Source organism: Polypterus senegalus, chromosome 4, assembly GCF_016835505.1.
Source record: "Polypterus senegalus isolate Bchr_013 chromosome 4, ASM1683550v1, whole genome shotgun sequence".
Lineage (NCBI taxonomy): Eukaryota > Metazoa > Chordata > Cladistia > Polypteriformes > Polypteridae > Polypterus > Polypterus senegalus.
The window spans coordinates 237,159,092-237,178,768 of record NC_053157.1 but is presented as its reverse complement, the minus strand read 5'-3'; the positions used below and the strand labels follow the sequence as shown (position 1 = coordinate 237,178,768).

At 45.1% G+C, this 19,677-nt stretch overlaps 1 protein-coding gene across 5 annotated transcripts; it reads left to right on the top strand.

The window, feature by feature from the left end:
* Positions 1 to 332: 332 nt before the first annotated feature.
* Positions 333 to 19,222, top strand: LOC120528297 (zinc finger protein 473-like). 5 transcript variants are annotated; one of them, XM_039752444.1, is made up of 3 exons: positions 333 to 412; positions 5,863 to 6,333; positions 17,579 to 19,222. In XM_039752444.1, the coding sequence occupies exons 2-3, from the start codon at positions 5,976 to 5,978 to the stop codon at positions 18,184 to 18,186; spliced, it is 966 nt and encodes a 321-aa protein (XP_039608378.1). In that variant the 5' UTR covers positions 333 to 412; positions 5,863 to 5,975; the 3' UTR covers positions 18,187 to 19,222. The 5 variants fall into 5 exon arrangements, with proteins under 5 accessions (XP_039608378.1, XP_039608376.1, XP_039608379.1 ...); XM_039752442.1 differs by lacking the exon at positions 333 to 412 and adding an exon at positions 444 to 555; XM_039752445.1 differs by lacking the exon at positions 333 to 412 and adding an exon at positions 1,591 to 1,736.
* Positions 19,223 to 19,677: the final 455 nt, after the last annotated feature.

Genomic DNA, 19,677 nt, shown 5'->3' with positions numbered 1-19,677 from the left:
TGAGCTTCTCACCCTATCTGTAAGGGAAAGCCCAGACACCCTGCGGAGGAAACTCATTTCAGCCGCTTGTATTCGCGATCTCGTTCTTTCGGTCACTACCTATAGCTCATGACCATAGGTGAGGGTAGGAACGTAGATCGACTGGTAAATTGAGAGCTTTGCCTTACGGCTCAGCTCCTTTTTCACCACGACGGACCGATGCGGATGGCGCACCGATCCGCCTGTCGATCTCACGCTCGATTTTTCCCTCACTCATGAACAAGACCCCGAGATACTTGGAGCAGGATCTCGCCTCCAACCCTGAGAGGGCACTCCACCCTTTTCTGGAAAATGAAGTTCAATCTCCAGGGTTTGCATCTGCGCAGGCGCAAGATCGCAGCTTGCTCGCCTATTGGTGAGATTTCATAATGCGGTAGGTGACTTGCGCGCGCTACGATGACGTATCATGTGATTCGCCGAGCGGCCGTCTCCGGCGTGTTCGGAAGGCGCTTACTTATTTCGAACGACAGAAGTAGCCAGAAAAGAGTAAAAGGACGGTGGCGAGCAGGAATTACGGTGAGGTCTGCTATCCCGGGGGAGTGGTGGATAGACGGAGCAAGGAGCCTCGCTAAGTTCTCTCTGTGGTTCATTCGATCGGGTAGTAAACGACGCACCTCGTTAACGTTTCGGGTCGGTTAGTTCCACTGCTTCCTTACGGTTCTGGACTCGAATCCTTCACTGGGTGTCTGTCCGTGTGGAGTTTGCACGTTTTCCCCGTTTGCGCACGCGCCTGTTTTCCTGCTGTAATTGAAAGAAGCTTTAAGTGTGGACGCGTTGGTTTATTGAATTGTTCCACGACATTAATAAGCTTACGTTCACGACAAAAAAAAAGTTGTTAGTGTAGTGCTTTAAGGCTTTTCAGCTCCATTTATTTTATTATTTTTTTTGCATTCATTACTTCCTTTGTTTTTCTTCTGTGTTTAGAAATGTAAAACTATCAATGTTATTTTTGAATGTGCAAAGCATTTAATAAAAGGGTTATTTTCGGGGGGCAAAAAAAATGAGAAGGGTCTGGCTGCAGTAAGCAGAAACGCGTTACCTCCACTGTAGGCGACTTATAGGACCTACCCAATCACCAGCCCTAACCTTAAAAACACTGGGGAAGGAAGCAACATCAACTGGCATGCTTAAGATAGTGGGACAGGGGCATATTCCTTCTTTAGCATATAAAATAACCGTTCGCGGAAATGTCCATCCCGGACAACAAGTAACACGAGGCAGGACAGGATCCAACTTAAAAAGCTATTTCTTCCGCAAACTAAAAAATCCTTCTAAAAAGACACATAGATGAACACTTTTCCAGAAAAGAGTACGGTGAAAACGGTTTCTTTTAACTAAATGAAGCCAACCCGAACAACCGGACGTACAAGGCAGGATAAAGTTAAAAAGACTAACAAATATAAGACCTACCCAATCAACAATCCTGACCTTAAACACTGGGGAATAGCACGCCTAAGCTTAAGATAGTAGGGGAGGGGCGTTTTCTGTCTACTGTGGCGGTCACGTGTTTCCGCTTACTGTGGAGCTCAACACCTTACAGTGGCTACAGCTTAAAAATTTGAAGTTAATTAGCACACTCAAGATGGCCGTGCTCGGGGTGTCCCGCCTTGCGCCTGATGCTATTGATGTGCTCACGCGTGTCGCATTTTTTGTGCCCTGCCGGAAAACAGCACAGCCAGTCTGGGTTACTCCAATAGGTAAAGATATAAAATAAAAAGGTATCGTCAAGTTCTAAACATATATGTCAAAAAAAAAAAATCTTAATATTGACATTCCATATAAAGATAGTGACATTTATTAAGTGTTTGAAAGTTTCCATTATGATTAAAGAACATTTATTTTTAATGAATCCGCTTTTGATAATGGTCAGAAATATTTCTTTCAGAAAGCCACATGTCCCAATTGGTTTTCAAAGAGGAGTTACGATTTCATTTGAATTTTTAAACCGATTTGGAAAATAGAAAAAAAAATATATTTAAGTTAATTAGCACACTCAAGATGGCCGTGCTCGGGGTGTCCCGCCTTGCGCCTGATGCTATCGATGTGCTCACGCGTGTCGCATTTTTTTGTGCCCTGCCGGAAAACAGCGCAGCCAGTCTGGGTTACTCCAATAGGTAAAGAAGGAGGTCCTTGGTATCTTATAGGAAAATGCTCCCGCCGAGATCTGTACTTCCGTGACTTATTTGGGCTAACTCTAAAAACGTTCGGGGGCATCGCTTGTTGATAAACTTGTTTCTAATATCTGGAAATGCTGTCAAGTAAATGAAGGCATAGAAGAAGAAACCAAAGTTATGGGGGTCGGTTAGTGGCGCTTTGTAATGCGGGACGCGGTGGTAACGCCCCATTCAATATTAAAAAAAAAATCCCAAACTAATGTGAAATAATCATGGAAGTAATTTTTTTTTTCCAAAACATGCCTGATGTCGGCGTATGTCAACATCCATTATAAATCGGTTCCGACTTGTATTTGTGACTTGCCTCTGTTTCCGGAGTGAAGGACGTCGGCCAAATGATATCCATGCAAGTCCTTACTGCTTTTGGCAAGCAGGTGACCTGAGGCTGCCGTTTAGTTAGTAGTTTTCAGCTCTCTACAAGAAGAAAAATGTACTTTGTTGCTTTTATGGGTATTTATAACTAAAGTAAATTATTTTTATTTACTTTTCAATTTGAGTATTTTGCAAATGCTTTGTCTTTAATCGTTCTTCATGAGCGGAAAGCTTCTTTAAAAGTATTGCATAATATCTTCTTTGCAGAATTATTTGAAGACTAAAAAGAGTGATATTTTGGTTTCTATTTTTCTGTTTAGGCTCTGATGGGATTAGCGCTCGGGTTGACAGAAGGGCAAGCTTTCCACGACTTCCTCACCGCGATCATCGCGACTACTCCTTCGCAAGAATAAACCCGTCAAGTCGGCCCGCCTATTTAGACTCCACTCCGATGCGTCTCTCCCTTTTATGCTCCGGTATCTCTCCCTGTTCTTTCTCCGTCATTGTTGTGTGTGCGTGTTACGTGGAATCGCCTCACCATTGATTACGGCGAAATCAGTTCCGTAATTGCATCGGTTTTGACGGGTTATTGTATTGTCATCGATACCGAACACGTATGCAAAATATGAAAACCCCTTCTGCAGCAGTGGGATTAAAATCAGTTGCAAAGTTTGACCTGTACATACAGAGGAGTGAAATAAAATTGTTTAATATGGGAACCAGTTGTGTGCAACTAGATCGATCCAGCCAGCCAGTCATAATGTGCCAATTAATTTTGATCCAAGACGGGTGCAATTTCAGCTCCGTGGGTGACTTGTGTGACCCAATCAGCTGGCCAAGTTTGGTTAAAATCGGGTGATGAGATGCAGTAGTCGGCTAATCTGACCCGGAATTCGCCAATTCGAGCAATTCAGTTGGCATTGAAGGGGATTTGTACGGTCCGTCCCCGTATTCTCCCCCCCAATTCATAATATTTGGGACACAGTAAAGGCAGGTACATTAACGCCACCGACATATTTGGTTCTTTGTCACATGTAAGGACTGCTTGAAGGTGCTGAGGGGCTTCTCTGCTGATGCCCTGCCAAGCCTCTCCTCTTCAGCTCTCTCTTGTTTCCCCTTTTGTCCCCTTCAGTGTTCTGTTCAGCATGTTGAAGGCCCGCTCAGTTCGGTTGAACTCGGGTGACTGGTTTGGCCATTCCAGAATTTTCCATTTTCTAGCTTTGATAAACTGGTGTGTGGCCTCAGCAGTCTGGCTCATCATCCTGTGGTAGGGTGATGTACCATCTGACGAGTTTGGAGGTATCTACTGGACCCTGAGCAGATCAGATGTTTCTACACACCTTAGAATTGATTGTGCCGACGGCAGTTCCATCATCGATGAAGTGAAGCGTGTCATTCAGGACCTGGGGTGGCCATACATGCCCAAGGTGTAAGGTCCCCTAGCATTATGTTTAACAGATGAGGTGGTTTGCTTCAGATCTCGGGCAGTTCTTCTCATCTCCACACTTTGCTCTCACTGTGAGGCTCATCTTTGTCTCGTCTGTCCACAAGACCTTCACCCAGAATTCTGCAGGCTCTTTGAAGTCCTCCTTCCTGCCATCTTGTTTGTGGTCTCCATCTTGCAGTGTGTCGTCCTCTGTGTTTCAGTCTTCTGCTGATAGTCCTGTCTGACACACACACACATCGTCCCCTTGAAAACTGTTTCTGATCGGCTGCCCAGGCGTTTTGGGGCTTTTTCTTGACCATAGTGAGGATTCTTCTGTTATCATCCGTGCAGGTCCTCCTTGTCCTACCAGCCCCTTTGTGATTTCTGAGCCCACCAAGTGTGTCCTTTCTTCTTCATGATATTCTTGACAGTTGATTTTGGTCATCCTGAGGTTTTCCCAGATGTCTCCAATGGTTTGGTTCTTGTTTATCAGCTTCATTATGGTGTCTGTGAAATGTCTGCAAATCACCTTAAAGGAAGGTCTGCAGTGTGCAGTTTAATTGCGTCAAAGGGGGATATCGAGGACAAGTGTTGCCTTTGTCCCAAACCTTATGAGAGGGGTTAGGAGCAGGCGCTGATACGACGGCGCATTGCCACACCCACCACATGATGAGACCACCTCAGGATCACAGATTAGGACCCAAGTGCAGCCATGCAACAGCGGGAGGTGTGTGGTTTTTTTTGTGTGTGTGTGTGTTAATTATGGTGGCTGGAGTGCCAATTCTGCCATCAACCCCTAGGTTTCCTTGCAGGTTGGAGGGCCCACTTGCAGGGCTGGATGAAGATTAACGCTCAAGTCGGCATTTATGGGATTTGAACCGGCAGCCTTCTGATTGCCACTGCAGATCCCTAGCCTGAGAGACGCCACTCCGCCCTAAATGTTATGGAGAACACCGTACCTCCCTCGCCCCTTCAGCACCTGATAACGGGGCTGGGGAGAGCATAAGGGGGCAAAATGGCTGGCATGGAAACATCCGGGAGGATGCAGCAGGTTGGTGGTGCTTGAAGTGCGCCCCACTCCCTCTGGGCAAAGCTTTTCTTTTTCTTTCTCCTTTCTTTCTGTCTTTGTCTCCTTTCTTTCTGTCTTTCATTCTTTCTTTCTGTCTTTCTCCTTCCTCCTTTCTTTTTCTTTCTCCTTTCTGTCTCTCTTTTTCTTTCTTTCTCCTTTCTGTCTGTCTCTTTTTCTTTCTTCTTTCTTTCTTTTTCTACTTTCTTTCTCCTTCCTCTTTTCTTTTTTCTTTCTGTCTCTTTGTCTTTTTCTGTCTGTCTTTTTCTTTCTTCTTTCTTTCTTTTTCTACTTTCTTTCTCATTCCTCCTTTTCATTCTTTTTCTTTCTCCTTCCTCCTTTTCCTTCTGTTCTGAATGAAAAAAAAATACAGATATTCTGAAAGTTTAAGTGCCCAGGACGAGCCTCTTGTTCTTCATTAAGTTTTACTTGGAAATCCGTCACCCTTTGTCGTTTACACCGGCCAGAAGTCCTCCTCCGTGTCGCCTGTGAAATTCCAGGCCTGCCTCTGATTGTCCGCCACAACAGGGCTGGAGTTTTGATGAACAGCAGGTTCCTGTGTGGTCTGCTCGCTGTGCATCTCTCATGATCTCACGGCCGGGTGTTGGTTTGGCCTTTTTGATTGGACGTCGCCTATCAGTTCTTGTTGTTAGAGATGAGCCGTCGTAACCCTAATGATCCCCTAAACCTGCCAGCTAGTCTGCTGTGCTGCCTCTTGAGCTGAACAAGGCGGGGTGGTCAGGGTATCGCAGACTGCTGCGTAAAGCTTGTGTGGGAGGTCAAATTTCAAAGTGTTAGACGTTTCCATTAATGAAATAACTTCATGTGTTTGTTTGCTTGCTTAGGAGAAGAGGAGCTGATTTTCAAGTTATGATCCTGCACAGAGAACTATAATGGTGTCAAGTCTGCTAGCGGGGACCTTCTGAGAGAGTCGCAGACACAAGGAGTGCAACCAAGCATGGAGTCGCCCAAAGAAGAACCCCGGGAGCAAAGACTCGTCCACCTCAAGGAGGAGTCCTGTGAATGCGGCTTAGCCCACCTCACGGCAGCCAGTCCCTGTCTGAAGGGGGAAGACGACGAGGTGAGCATCTCCCCTTTCAAAGAGGAAGGGTTTAAAGTGGAGCCGGTTGGCATTAAACAGGAGGATCGTGAGCACATCCCCGTTAGCCTTCCACAGCCCAGCCGTCCTGCTGAATCCAGTTTACAAGCAGGACGGCTTCCTCTTAGCCTGCCATGTCTCGAAGTTCCAAAGCTGGAAGACGTCCCCCAGGCGATGTGTGACGGGACAGAAGCGAAGGAGCAGCAGCTGGAAACACGTAAGACTCTCTTTGATTGATTAAACTGGAAATGGGGGTCAGGGGAGAGAGAGAAATGAGTCGGTTAGTTTTTGGATGAGGGAGGAGAGTTGAGCAGCTGCAGTCCACGTCTTAAGGGCTGGCACGTAGGAGGTTTCCACACCCTCTTCCGTTTTTGCCCACTTTATTACCCACGTTGAAATCTTGTGCTAAAATCGCTTACACACTTTTTTTTTTTTTTTTTTTGCTCTTCTCATGCAACACTCGGCACCTCAAAACGACAAAGCAAGAGAAGAATTAAAACAAGTATTCTGACCCTTTGTTCGGGACAGGGGTCTTCTGTGTGTGTGAACTGCGGGTTAAAAGCCGTTTTTGCTCAAACGGCAGGCCTCTATCATGAGCCAGGGTGCAGTAAGTCAACCGAGGACATCTTCCTCTTGAGGGACGCATCCGTTAGACACGGAAGAGATGACCTTTCCTTCATTTAGGCCCCCCTTCTCACACGTACATAAAACAAACGGTGGGCCGATTTGTGCAATACAAGAAGAATTGCTTAGGTAAACGATTATATGCTTTTTGAGAAGTAAGGGGAAGGAGGGAGGAAGAATATATATATATATATATATATATAATATCTGCGCTCTTCTGCCTCGCAACGCATGAATTCCTACGTACTCGCCTGTGCCTAAATAAAGACTGATTGGATTGGCTTCCTCCTCTTTTCTTCCACGTGTGACTGTTGTGGTGCGAGTTTCTCACCTTGAAAGAAGGTTCTAGGAGTCGGGAGGGTAGGCAAATGGAGTAATTAGCTTTATTGCAATTAAACAATGGCACTTAGGCCAAACTGAGCTGAGCCCCGAACAAGCCACACGCGTGTTACAGTATACGTATATTGGGGGTCGCCAAGTCCAGTCCTGGAGGACCACTGTGGCTGCAGGTTTTCATTCTAACCCTTTTCTTAATCAGTGACCTGTGTTTGCTGCCAATTAACTCCTTTTCTATTCATTTTCATTGACTTGTTTTTCATTTAAGATTTTCCTCTGAATTGCTTCATTTCTTTTCCTTAAATGGCACCCAAACAGAAGTGAGGTGTGAAGTGAGGGTGCCGACAGAAGACCACCCAAGTCAGGACCTCAAAGTTCAAACCAGGTATTTAAGAGTTAATGTCTGGTCAGCAGCCAGACCATAGAACAATGTAGGTGGTCCGTGAAAAACCTCATTCTGTTCTGTATGGATACTCAAAACTCTTAAGAGCTGGGGGTCTTCAACTCGGCTGCTATAGCTGCAGGTTTTCATTCTAACCCTTTTCTTAACTGGTGACCAGTTTTTACTGTTAACTCCATTTTCATTCATTTTAATTGACTTGGGTTTTTTTTTTATTTAAGCTTTGTTCCCCTGATCGTTCCTCTGAATTGCTTTATTGCTTTTCATTAAATGGCACCCAAACAGGTGGTCTTCTGTCGGCTCCCTCATTTCAACTTCTAAGTCAGGACTTCAAACCAGATATTTAAGAGTTAATGTCTGGTCAGCAGCCAGCCCATAGAACAGTTTAGGTGGTCCGTAAAAAAACCTCATTCTGTTCTGTATGGATACTCAAAACTCTTAAGAGCTGGGGGTCTGCAACTCGGCTGCTATAGCTGCAGGTTTTCATTCTAACCCTTTCCTTAATGAGTGACCTGTATTTGCTGCTAATTAACTCCTTTTCCATTCATTTGACTTGATTTGCTGTTGCAGACTCAGACCCCTTCATTGTTTCTTTTTCCTAAATTAGCAGCCAGACAAGAATGAGATACAAAATGAGCCCAAACAACTGGTGTCCATCACACGTTTTTTGAAAATAAAGAAAGATGAAGGTTCTCAGGAATGCTGATCTACTCCGGTCCACCAAACATTGTAGCAGAGTTCTTGGAAAAGAGGAAATCCAGAATTTTGGACATGTCTGCTAATCAACAACGAGAGAAGCAGCAAGCCATAGAATTAAAGAACTGGTGTAATTAATACCAATATTAATAAGACTCTGCGCCTAATGAAGCAACTAGGTTGGAGTTTGAGGTCCTCACTTTGTTGGTCTTCTCACTCACTTCACATGTCGTTTGTTTTGGAGCCATTTAAGGAAAGAAATGAAGAAATTCAGGGAAACAAACCGTAAAAGAGAAGTCAATTAAAATGAATTCACAGGAAGTTAATTAGCAGCACAAACGGGGCATTCGATTAAAAGAGAGGGTTAGAATGAAAACCTGCAGCCAACGGTGGTCCTCCAGGACTGGACTTGGTGACCCCTGCACCAGAGATTCTCACCTTGACAGAAGGCTGTAGGAGTCGGGGGGTTTACTGCAATTAAACGGTGACACGGACTCAACCCACTTTGGCCAAACTGAGCTGAGCCCCGAACAAGCCACACGTGTGTCACAGCAGTGATCCCTCGCTATATCACACTTCGACTTTCGCGGCTTCACTCTATCACGATTTTTTTTTTTCTCATACACGCTTACATCACTACGCATACGCTTTCTGCGAACTTTTATCTAAGCCCTACGATGGCTTCTAAGCCTTCTCACAATAAAACTAAGTGCCGGAGGAAGATGCTTACCATCCAGGAGAAACTCTTGGATATGATTAAAGATGGCAAAACCCTACAAAGCCTCCTCACGCGTATGAAAAGGCAGCGCCAGCAACTGCCTATCGAGATGTTCTTCACCCGAGCACCCAGACACCCACTGCCTACTCCAAGTACTCCTTCACTGAAGGCAACAACGCACCACCTGAAGATACTGCACCACCTCTGAAGACTCTCCTACTGGAGGTCGTGCCTTCATATGTTAGTGGTTGTGTGCAATTAAATGTACAGTACAATAATCTGCTAGATAAAAGCGGTCAGGATTGTCCTTCCGTCCCGTGAGTGCTACGCAGGCGCGGAGTTTCACACATGCCCCGTCCATTTTGCAATGCATGATGGGATCTGTAGTTTCGTTTTTCCAGGGAGCAGATGATTTTCTACTCCAGACTGTGCGATATCTTCTTCTTCTTTCTTACTGTATAAAATCGGTCGGGATTGTCCTTCGTCCCGCGTGTGCTACGCAGGCGCGGAGTTTCACACACGCCCCGTCCATTTTGCAATGCATGATGGGATCTGTAGTTTCGTTTTTCCAGGTAGCAGATGATTTTCTACTCCAGACTGTGTGATATCTTCTTTCTTTATTTCTATATAAAAGCAGTCGGGATTGTCCTTCCATCCCGTGAGTGCAAAGCATAGCGGTATTCCGCTTATCACAGACTTACTACTTGCAGCTTGCGGCAGGCGACATGATGTGAGCAGAGTTCTGGTGCTCCCTTCGTTCCCTTGCTTTTGTGCGCGATGCGCTGGAAAAAATAGACAAAATGATGTCTCTGGAAATAATTAATGTTGATGGAGTACAAACGCCTCACCGCTAGTAAATATCAGGGGAGATGGTGCTTGCTTATTCTCATCTATAGCTTATTTAGTGCATGAAACTCCGTCTTTAGCGGTACAGATTCGGGCTGACATTGTACGACTTTGGACAGGCACTCGAGGGGATAAAAAAAAAACAAAACGTAGGTTTTCGGGAGATGTTACAAATGTGCCCTTTGATGTTCTCATTCTCTACACTTACATACCTGATGTACACATGGAGTGCACAAAAATTGAGGATAAAAGTCGGTCGCCTTAAAAGGCGGGTGAGCCTAGTAATATGATATTTGTAACGTCTAATATGTCTTATTTTCTCTTATTATGTCTAATATATTGGGTAATACGAGTGTAATGGTGACTAAAGGGTGTTATTTCATGTCCAGAGGGCTCTAATAATGTTAAACGTATTTAGAAGGTCGGAAACAAGTTTTCTATACTCAAACTGCGAAAATACTCGATTTATAAATAAAGAATCCTACTTCGCGAAAATTCATTTATCACGGTAGAGTCTGGAACGGATTAACCGTGATAAACGAGGGTTCACTGCATAACCATCTCTTACCTTCCCGATCTCGCTCGGAAGCCGCTCGTTCACCGCTTTCCCGGACTCCCTTATTGCCCCTTCTGTAGCCACCGATGTGTCTGTTTGTCTTCCATCCATCCATCCATCCTCTTCCGCTTATCCGAGGTCGGGTCGCGGGGGGCAGCAGCTTGAGCAGAGATGCCCAGACTTCCCTCTCCCCGGCCACTTCTTCCAGCTCTTCCGGGAGAACCCCAAGGCGTTCCCAGGCCAGCCGGGAGACACAGTCCCTCCAGCGTGTCCTGGGGTCTTCCCCGGGGCGGCCTCCTCCCGGTTAGACGTGCCCAGAACGCCTCGCCAGGGATCTGTTTGTCTTGCTACCCTCGTTTTTCCTGACTTGTGTGAGTTTTCAATCAAATCAGTTTCCAGTTTTCTGGTTTCTTAGTTAAATATTCCTGACCCTTATCTAAAAAGAGAGCTTGGCGTATACCTTTTATCGATTCATTGCTTTAGCGTATGTAGCCCTCCCACCGTTACCTATGACGCAGGATGAAATTTCCCTGGTGGGATCGACATTAAACACCTCCTAATAAGTTGTAATGACCGATGGGTCCAATGAAACAATTCTATTTATCCCTGCTGTTACAATAGTTCAAAGTCCCGATTTGTAAACTCGCGCTCCTTTTATTAATTTCTAGCAGAATACCCGTGCTTCGCAGTGGAAAAGTAGTGTGTTGAAGAAGTTATGAAAAAGAAAAGGAAACATCTTGAAAATAACGTCACCTGATTGTCAATGTAATTGTTTTGTGAATGTTAGGAGTGTTGCTGTCATCAAGGATTTGATTCTCATTTTTTCTTTCAATCAGGTTCGTATTTGGAGGACGTGTTGTTATGAAGTTACATTCCGTGTTTGTCAACCGTTGTAAAGATAACGGGTTCCATTCATCGAAGTGTTCACCACCCAAATCAGTACTCCTAAATCTAAGATGTTTAACAGGCATTCCCGGTATCAAGTTGTGGATTTGCCTGTAAATATTTAGCGGCAGCGTGTCTATGAACGTAATTTAAACTTTAGCTTTACACCTTGCTCTCCTATTGATATGTCTGAAAAGGCTTGTTCAGCTTCAGAGGGTTGTTTCCCTTCTTACTGCATCAATAAGCAGCTCGTCTTCCTCTTCATCTGAGACATCACACACTGCATGTACGGGTTTACCTTTCCCAGTCCTGCAAACTTTAGCAAAGTGGTTCAATTTACCACATTTTTCACACTGCCTTCCTTTAGCTGGACATTCACTTTTTCCACCGTGTGCTTTGTTTCTGCAGTAGCTGCACTTATGAATATATTACATTACATTACAATACAGTTTATTGTTGTATAGCCCAAAATCACACAGGAAGTGCTGCAATGGGCTTTAACAGGCCCTGCCTTTTGACAGCCCCCCAGCCTTGACTCTCTGAGAAGACAAGGAAAAACTCCCAAAAAAACCTTGTAGGGAAAAATGGAAGAAACCTTGGGAAAGGCAGTTCAAAGAGACCCCTTTCCAGGTAGGTTGGCGTGCAGTGGGTGTCAAAAGTAGGGGGTCAATACAATACAATACACAGAACAGAACAATTCCTTAAGACAGCATAATAATAAAAATTTTAGAATTACGATTTAACAGTAGATGATATGACATAATTAGGTTTGGATATTTTTAGAGTCCTTGAGACCTCATCCATCTAGCTGCCTCATCATTTGGCCAAGCCACGGCTGAAACGTTGCTCCGATGAAAGGACCCCTCTTTCTCATGATTCCTGTGATCCTCCATCAGGGATGACTTTACCATAGGCAGGCAAACAACTTGGCAGGTGGGCCGTGGCACCAATTGGCACATTTGGGTACCGAGAAAAGAAACAGAATAGGTGAGGGTTAGTATTCAAATATAATTATCATGTTACTTATGTTATAGTGCTAATGGCTAACAACAGAGATGCAGTCTGTACAGTTAAATATGTGTGTATGCGTCACTCGCTTCATATTCTTTTGCTGCCTTCTCATTTGTGTAATGCGTTTTTTGCTCAGCGCTCTTTGCAGCTCCTGCTTGTTGTCTGCGCACTGCGTTCACAGTCAGTTCACGTGAGCCGCTCGGAGTACATTGAAGGTTCTCAGCTGTGCTTGTGCGATCTTACGATGTCCACGGCTTCATTTAATGTTCGCTCAGACCCGGCACTTAGAGAGAAACTTAAGTTTCGCTGAGTTTGTGCCAAACACCACCCTGACCGTCTCGTCTTTGTTTGCATAAGCACAGTCCTTCACCAGCAATTTTAACTCCATTACAAAGTGAACAAAAGTCTCGTTTATACCCTGCGTCCTCCATCTTGCGAATATCCTATTCGTCACAGGCATGACAAACGCCAGCAGCAGCCTGTCTATGAACTTGATTTAAACTTCAGGATTACACCGTGTGCTTTGTTTCCGCAGTAGCTGCTCGTTTGAATATGCGTGTATGCGTCACTCGCTTCATATTCTTTTGCTGCCTTCTCAATTGTGTAATTTGCTCAGCGCCTTATATGCAGCTCCTGCTTGTTGTCTGTGACGATGACAGTCAGTTCACGTCACACGCCGACCATTGAAGGTTCTCAGCTGTGCTTGTGCGATCTTGCGATGTCCTCGGCTTCATTTAATGTTCGATTTCCAGTTATGAATTTTCTCGTTCGCTGAGTTTGTGCCAAACACCAGCCTGACCGTCTCGTCTTCGTTTGCATAAGCACAGCCCTTCACCAGCAATTTTAACTCCGTTACAAAGTGAACAAAAGTCTCGTTTATACCCTGCGTCCTCCATCTCGCAAATATCCTATTCATCATAGGCATGACAAACTGCAGCGGCAGCCTGTCTATGAACTTGATTTAAACTTCAGGATTACACCGTGTGCTTTGTTTCCGCAGTACCTGCACTTATGAATATGCGTCACTCGCTTGATTTCCTTTTGCTGCCTTCTCAATTGTGTAATGCTGACGGGCGGCCTTATATGAGCAGGCACTCGATTACTTGGGAGGTGTGACGATGAGAGACGCAACTCCACCTCACACGTCGACCGAGCTGCAGGCTATGGCCGTATGTATATATGTACACAAGTAGATTTCCAGTTATGACCGTTGTGTGTAGAATTTCAAAATGAAGCCTGCCTAACTTTTGTAAGTAAGCGGTAAGGAATGGGCCTGCCAAATTTCAGCCTTCTACCTACACAGGAAGTTGGAGAATTAGTGACGTTGGAAGGTTCAATATGGCGGCCGACAGTGGTGTTATACCACTGAAATCAGTACGTGCAGTACATCGGTTTTGGTTAGCGCAGGGATGCTGCCTACCAAATTTCGTGAAGATGGGGCCATAAATAAAGAAGTTCAACATGGCGAACGTTATCGACCGTTGAGTGTAGAATTTCGAAATGAAACCTGCCCAACTTTTGTAAGGAAGCTGTAAGGAATGAGCCTGCGAAATGTCAGCCTTCTACCTACACGGGAAGTTGGAGAATTAGTGATGAGTGAGGGAGTGAGGGCTTTGCCTTTTATTAGTATACATTTGAATGCAACCACCATGTAAGCACTCTGCACAATCATGGATAGGACACAACAGTAATAACAATACTAATAAAACACATTTATTTAAACACACCGCTCAAGGGATATTCTCGCAGTTTAACGTAACTCGATTACAGTGCATCCAGAAAGTATTCCCAGCGCATCACTTTCTCCACATTTTGTTATGTCACAGCCTTATTCCAAAATGGATTAAATTCATTTTTTTCCTCAGAATTCTACACACAACACCCCAAAATGACAACATGAAAAAAGTTTACTTGAGGTTTTTGCAAATTTATTAAAAATAAAAACACTGAGAAATCCCATGTCCATAAGTATTCACAGCCTTTGCCACGAAGCTCCAAATTGAGCTCAGGTCCATCCTGTTTCCCCTGATCATCCTTGAGATGTTTCTGCAGCTTCATTGGAGTCCACCTGTGGTAAATTCAGTTGATTGGACATGATTTGGAAAGGCACACACCTGTCTATAGAAGGTCCCACAGTTGACAGTTCATGTCAGAGCACAAACCAAGCATGAAGTCAAAGGAATTGTCTGTAGACCTCCGAGACAGGATTGTCTGGAGGCACAAATCTGGGGAAGGTTACAGAAACATGTCTGCTGCTTTGAAGGTCCCAATGAGCACAGTGGCCTCCATCATCCGTAAGTGGAAGAAGTTTGAAACCACCAGGACTCTTCCTAGAGCTGGCCGGCCATCTAAACTGAGCGATTGGGGGAGAAGGGCCTTAGTCAGGGAGATGACCAAGAACCCAATGGTCACTCTGTCAGAGCTCCAGAGGTCCTCTGTGGAGAGAGGAGAACCTTCCAGAAGGACAACCATCTCTGCAACAATCCACCAATCAGGCCTGTATGGTAGAGTGGCCAGACGGAAGCCACTTCATAGTAAAAGGCACATGGCAGCCCGCCTGGAGTTTGTCAAAAGGCACCTGAAGGACTCTCAGACCATGAGAGACAAAATTCTCTGGTCTGATGAGACAAAGATTGAACTCTTTGGTGTGAATGCCAGGCGTCACATTTGGAGGAAACCAGGCACCGCTCATCAGCAGACCAATACCATCCCTACAGTGAAGCATGGTGGTGGCAGCATCATGCTGTTGTGATGGAACTGGGAGACTAGTCAGGATAAAGGGAAAGATGACTGCAGCAATGGACAGAGACATCCTGGATGAAAACCTGCTCCAGAGCACTCTTGACCTCAGACTGGGGCGATGGTTCATCTTTCAGCAGGACAACGACCCTAAGCACACAGCCAAGATATCAAAGGAGTGGTTTAGGACAACTCTGTGAATGTCCTTGAGTGGCCCAGACTTGAATCTGATTGAACATCTCTGGAGAGATCTTAACATGGCTGTGCACCGACGCTTCTCATCCAACCTGATGGAGCTTGAGAGGTGCTGCAAAGAGGAATGGGTGAAACTGGCCAAGGATAGGTGTGCCAAGCTTGTGGCATCATATTCAAAAAGACTTGAGGCTGGAATTGCTGCCAAAGGGGCATCGACAAAGTATTGAGCAAAGGCTGTGAATACTTATGGACATGGGATTTCTCAGTTTTTATATTTTTAATAAATTCGTAAAAACCTCAAGTAAACTTTTTTCACGTTGTCATTATGGGGTGTTGTGTGTAGAATTCTGAGGGAAAAAAACGAATTGAATCCATTTTGGAATAAGGCTGCGACATAACAAAATGTGGAAAAAGTGATGTGCTGTTAATACTTTCCAGATGCACTGTATGTGGTTATCAAATGAGAACACCATCAACAGACACTTGGACATAAATCCAGCATACGCAAACGTAAGAAGAACTTATTCTTAATTAACAAGACTTTACACCCAATAACCCCCCGTCCCCCGTAAATTATTGCTATTTATTGCATTTAATTCTTGTAAGTCTAAGCATCATCCTCTGATGAAGACCCCTGGTAGGGGTTGACAGCTCAGGAATAAAAAACTACTTTTGATACGTGATTCATTTTCTTCCTTTGTGGATCTCCAGCTGCAAATATGCAAACCGTATCACAGACCTTCTCTTATATTTTATATTATATTATTATATTCTATTATTTATTTGTTAGTGCACTTAGTTGGAGCTCATATGCAGGCTCACAGGTACTCTGTGTCCTTCCAGAACTTTCGCCGCACTTCACATTTACCTCCGTGTTGAAACACAGGAATCTCTCAACCCCATCTGGGAAGACGCCGGTAGCTTCGTCTTGTTGCGTGATTTAATTGCGTTCCCTTTTTCGTGTTTCCTTTAGACAGTAAATTTCCTTAAAGGAGGCATCCAACTCTGTGTTTGTCCTTCATTTCAAAGCTGAGCTCCCCTTTTCATCCGCCTTCCAATGAGCCAAACTCGCTCAATGCCTCTCGCGTTCAACACTGACCACCAAAAGTTATTTTTCGTCTTTTTGTTTTGCTCTCTGTCCTTAACCTCAGTACCATCTTTCTCTTTTCCTTACACATTCATTCAGCACTCTTCCCCCACCTCACTCTGCCTCTGCACGCTCTTCCTCTCACCTCCCCAAGAAAAACAAAGATCATTGGAGTAGTAAGGGCGCGCCATACCTTGATTGGCAGTAAACGGCACCAATCACATCTTTGTTCCTGGTTTCCCCAAAGGAAAGAAAATAAGTTGTGTCATTGAGGCTTACTTTTACGTTTACTATTCTACGCAACTAGGAGGGCGCTACACATTTTACACGATTCTCATGCAAGTTTATATCAGGGCATACATCAGTCTGTGTCACGATATATACTGTTTAAAAGAATTAAAGGAACACTTTTGAATCAGAGTATAGCATAAAGTCAATGAAACTTATGGGATATTAATCTGGTCAGTTAAGTAGCAGAGGGGGTTGTTAATCAGTTTCAGCTGCTGTGGTGTTAATGAAATTAACAACAGATGCACTAGAGGGGCAACAATGAGATGACCCCCAAAACAGGAATGAAGGGTTTAACCAGTGTTGTGTTTGAATCCCTGAACCATCGTCCCAGTCTGAAGTCGACTATTTTGTTGAAGGTCTTCTATGTATTTGACGTTTTTCTCTCCCATGTGGCCTGAGGTGTTAGGGTTCTCTTCATTTCCTGTCACTCCTGTATCTTCTCGCTGATCGGTGGGATGTCTGTGATCGTCGCTCAGGTCGTGAACCCTCGGCCTGACCCGTTCTACATTTCCATGGTGGGAAGGGACCTGTTCTGTCTCGTCCACTCCTGCCAACATTCTGCACCATACAGAGGGGTGGGCATCTTTGTGGCCTATCTTCACCTTAAGGTGGTTTGGCATTGACTTGGCGCCATTTCAGCCGTTCAGCTTTGACTCGTACTGCTTGGGTCGGAGCAGACAAGCCCCACAGGGTATTTGAGTTTGATCACCAATGTGTATGGCACCGTCTGTACATCCCATTTTAAGCCCATTCTCTGCCAGTAGAGTCTCCCAGTGCTACTTTGGTGCCATCATACCTCTGCTGTGGTTATATTTGAACAAGTATGACTGCAATCGTAAAAGGGCACATTCCCTGGGAGCCTGCACCATCTGTTGGATATATAAGATATTAGCTAATATCTTAGACTTGGACAACAGCCAATTATTGTATTCACTTTGATGGCTTCAAAACGGCTCCGACTGATGAAATGTGAACCACAGCATGCTACGTGAGCACCACTTGTTAGAGTTCAAGTACTGTTTGCCAATTTCTTTTAAGGTAAAGTCCACTAAACGGTTTGCTTTCTCTCTTCCTGCAGCCTTACAAGAAAGGGGCATCTTCCTGACATCTTCCTTGTCTCTGCCCTCCTTCCAACAGAGAATACACGATGACAAAATGAAGGGATTGACATCAGGGTCGGCGCGTTTGGTCCCGGTCTCTTTGCAGTATAGTTTTCTGCCTGTTATGAAGTTAACGAGGATAGATGCCGTGAGTGCTCAACAGGTGTACGGCGCAAGCCCCGTGCTTTTGTGCATCTCCCAGGAAGGGGGGAACGTTTCTAAACACAAAACCGATGATGAGAATAACCAGTGGAACCAAGAGCGACAGAAGCCATATTGCTGCGCGGAGTGTGGCAAACGATTCTCCCATAAAGGCAACTTTCAGAACCACCAAAGAATTCACACTGGGGAGAGACCTCATCGTTGTACTCGATGTTTCAAACGATTCTCGCAAATCAGCCATCTGCAGAAACACACAAGAATCCATACGGGAGAGAGGCCTCACGGTTGTACCCGATGTGGTAAACGATTCTCGCAGTTAGGCCATCTGCAGAGACACTCAAAAATTCACATTGGGGAGAGCCCTCGTGCTGCCCAGGGTGTAGTTAAGGATTTTAAGACGTCGGTGACCTTCACCGCCACATAGGAGTAAGTACTGGGGGGAGAGAGAGCGTATTTCTGATCGGAATGTGGCAAACGATTTTCACACCGTCTGGAGAGGGCTTTGCAGACTTCACACCAGAGCACAGTGATTCACAATGGAGGAGACTGTCAAACAAATGTACCTCGTGCACAGAATGAACCGTACGACATAACGAGTCCAGTGGCCACTTGAAGATAACCAGGAGGTCAGGTAATGCCACATCCTAATCCAGGTTTTCATAATCTGTAAAGACATTAAGTAAGTAGATCCAGCTGCATTCTTGTAATTTAACAGTGGATTGCATATTTGAGCGTACCGGAAGAACTTCTTTACATGGAGCGTTGTGGGAATCTGAAACAAACTACCGAGACCCCGTGAGGGCCTTTAGGAAGGAGACGCTGGGACAGCTTTAGCACTTCGCTGAACACACCAGCGACCGACGGACTGAACGGACTCCTCTCGGTTCTCCGATGTCTTCTGTTCTCGCTGCTGCTTTTACCTACCGAGGCACGTGCACAAAACTGCAGTCCACAAAGCTCAAGATTCCCCTTTTTTAAGGAACGGGAAGGGCGAAAGCGCAGCGCAACTGAAATGACTGAAGAGAGCGTTTCACCGCCGTCTTTTAATAGTAAGCACAGCCAGGGCGGGTGGGGTTGAATCTGAAAAAAAAAAAAAAAAAAATGAACCCCAATAAAGACTGTAAGCAAAACCCCCTTTGGTTTGCTGGTCGCAGTGGATGCCTTTCAATTCAAGTCGCAGCAGGTTAGCGTGGTTAGGAAGATCTTGGAACGGGTGGGCTTTGTGATGGTAGGAGACTTTGACTGTGGTGGGCTTGGTGGTGCCCAATAGGGGCGCAATTTCAGGAATAACACAAACTTCACAACTTTAATTTGTCTCCCCCCTCACTGAACCAGCCCCCCCAACACACACACACACACACCCTCCTTCTTAGTGTTTAATATCTAGATAGATACATTATTAATCCCAAGGGGACATTCCCATACTCCAGCAGCAGCATACTGATAAAGAACAATATTAAATTAAAGAGTGATAACAATGAAGCTATAACAGACAATAACTTTGTTTAATGTTAACGTTTACCCCCCTGGGGTGGAATTGAAGAGTCGCATGGTGTGGGGGGGTCTCAGTCTGTCAGTGGAGCAGGACGGTGACAGCAGTCTGTCTGTCTCTGAAGCTGCTCCTCTGTCTGGAGATGATCCTGTTCAGTAGATTCTCCATGATTGACAGGAGTCTGCTCAGCGCCCGCTGCTCTGCCACGGATGTCAAACTGTCCAGCTCCGTGCCTACAATAGAGCCTGCCTTCCTCACCAGTTTGTTCAGGTGTGAGGCGTCCTTCTTCTTTATGGTGCCTCCCCAGCACACCACTGCATAGTAGAAGGGTGCTCGCCACAACCGTCTGGTAGAACATCTGCAGCATCTTATTGGAGATGTTGAAGGACGCCAGCCTTCTAATGAAGTATAGTCTGCTCTGTC

Coding starts and splice junctions, on each gene's coding strand:
- LOC120528297 (XM_039752444.1), top strand. CDS start 5,976: ATGGAGTCGCCCAAAGAAGAACCCCGGGAGCAAAGACTCGTCCACCTC. Junction 6,334..17,578: donor GGAGCAGCAGCTGGAAACAC/GTAAGACTCTCT, acceptor CTCTTCCTGCAG/CCTTACAAGAAAGGGGCATC.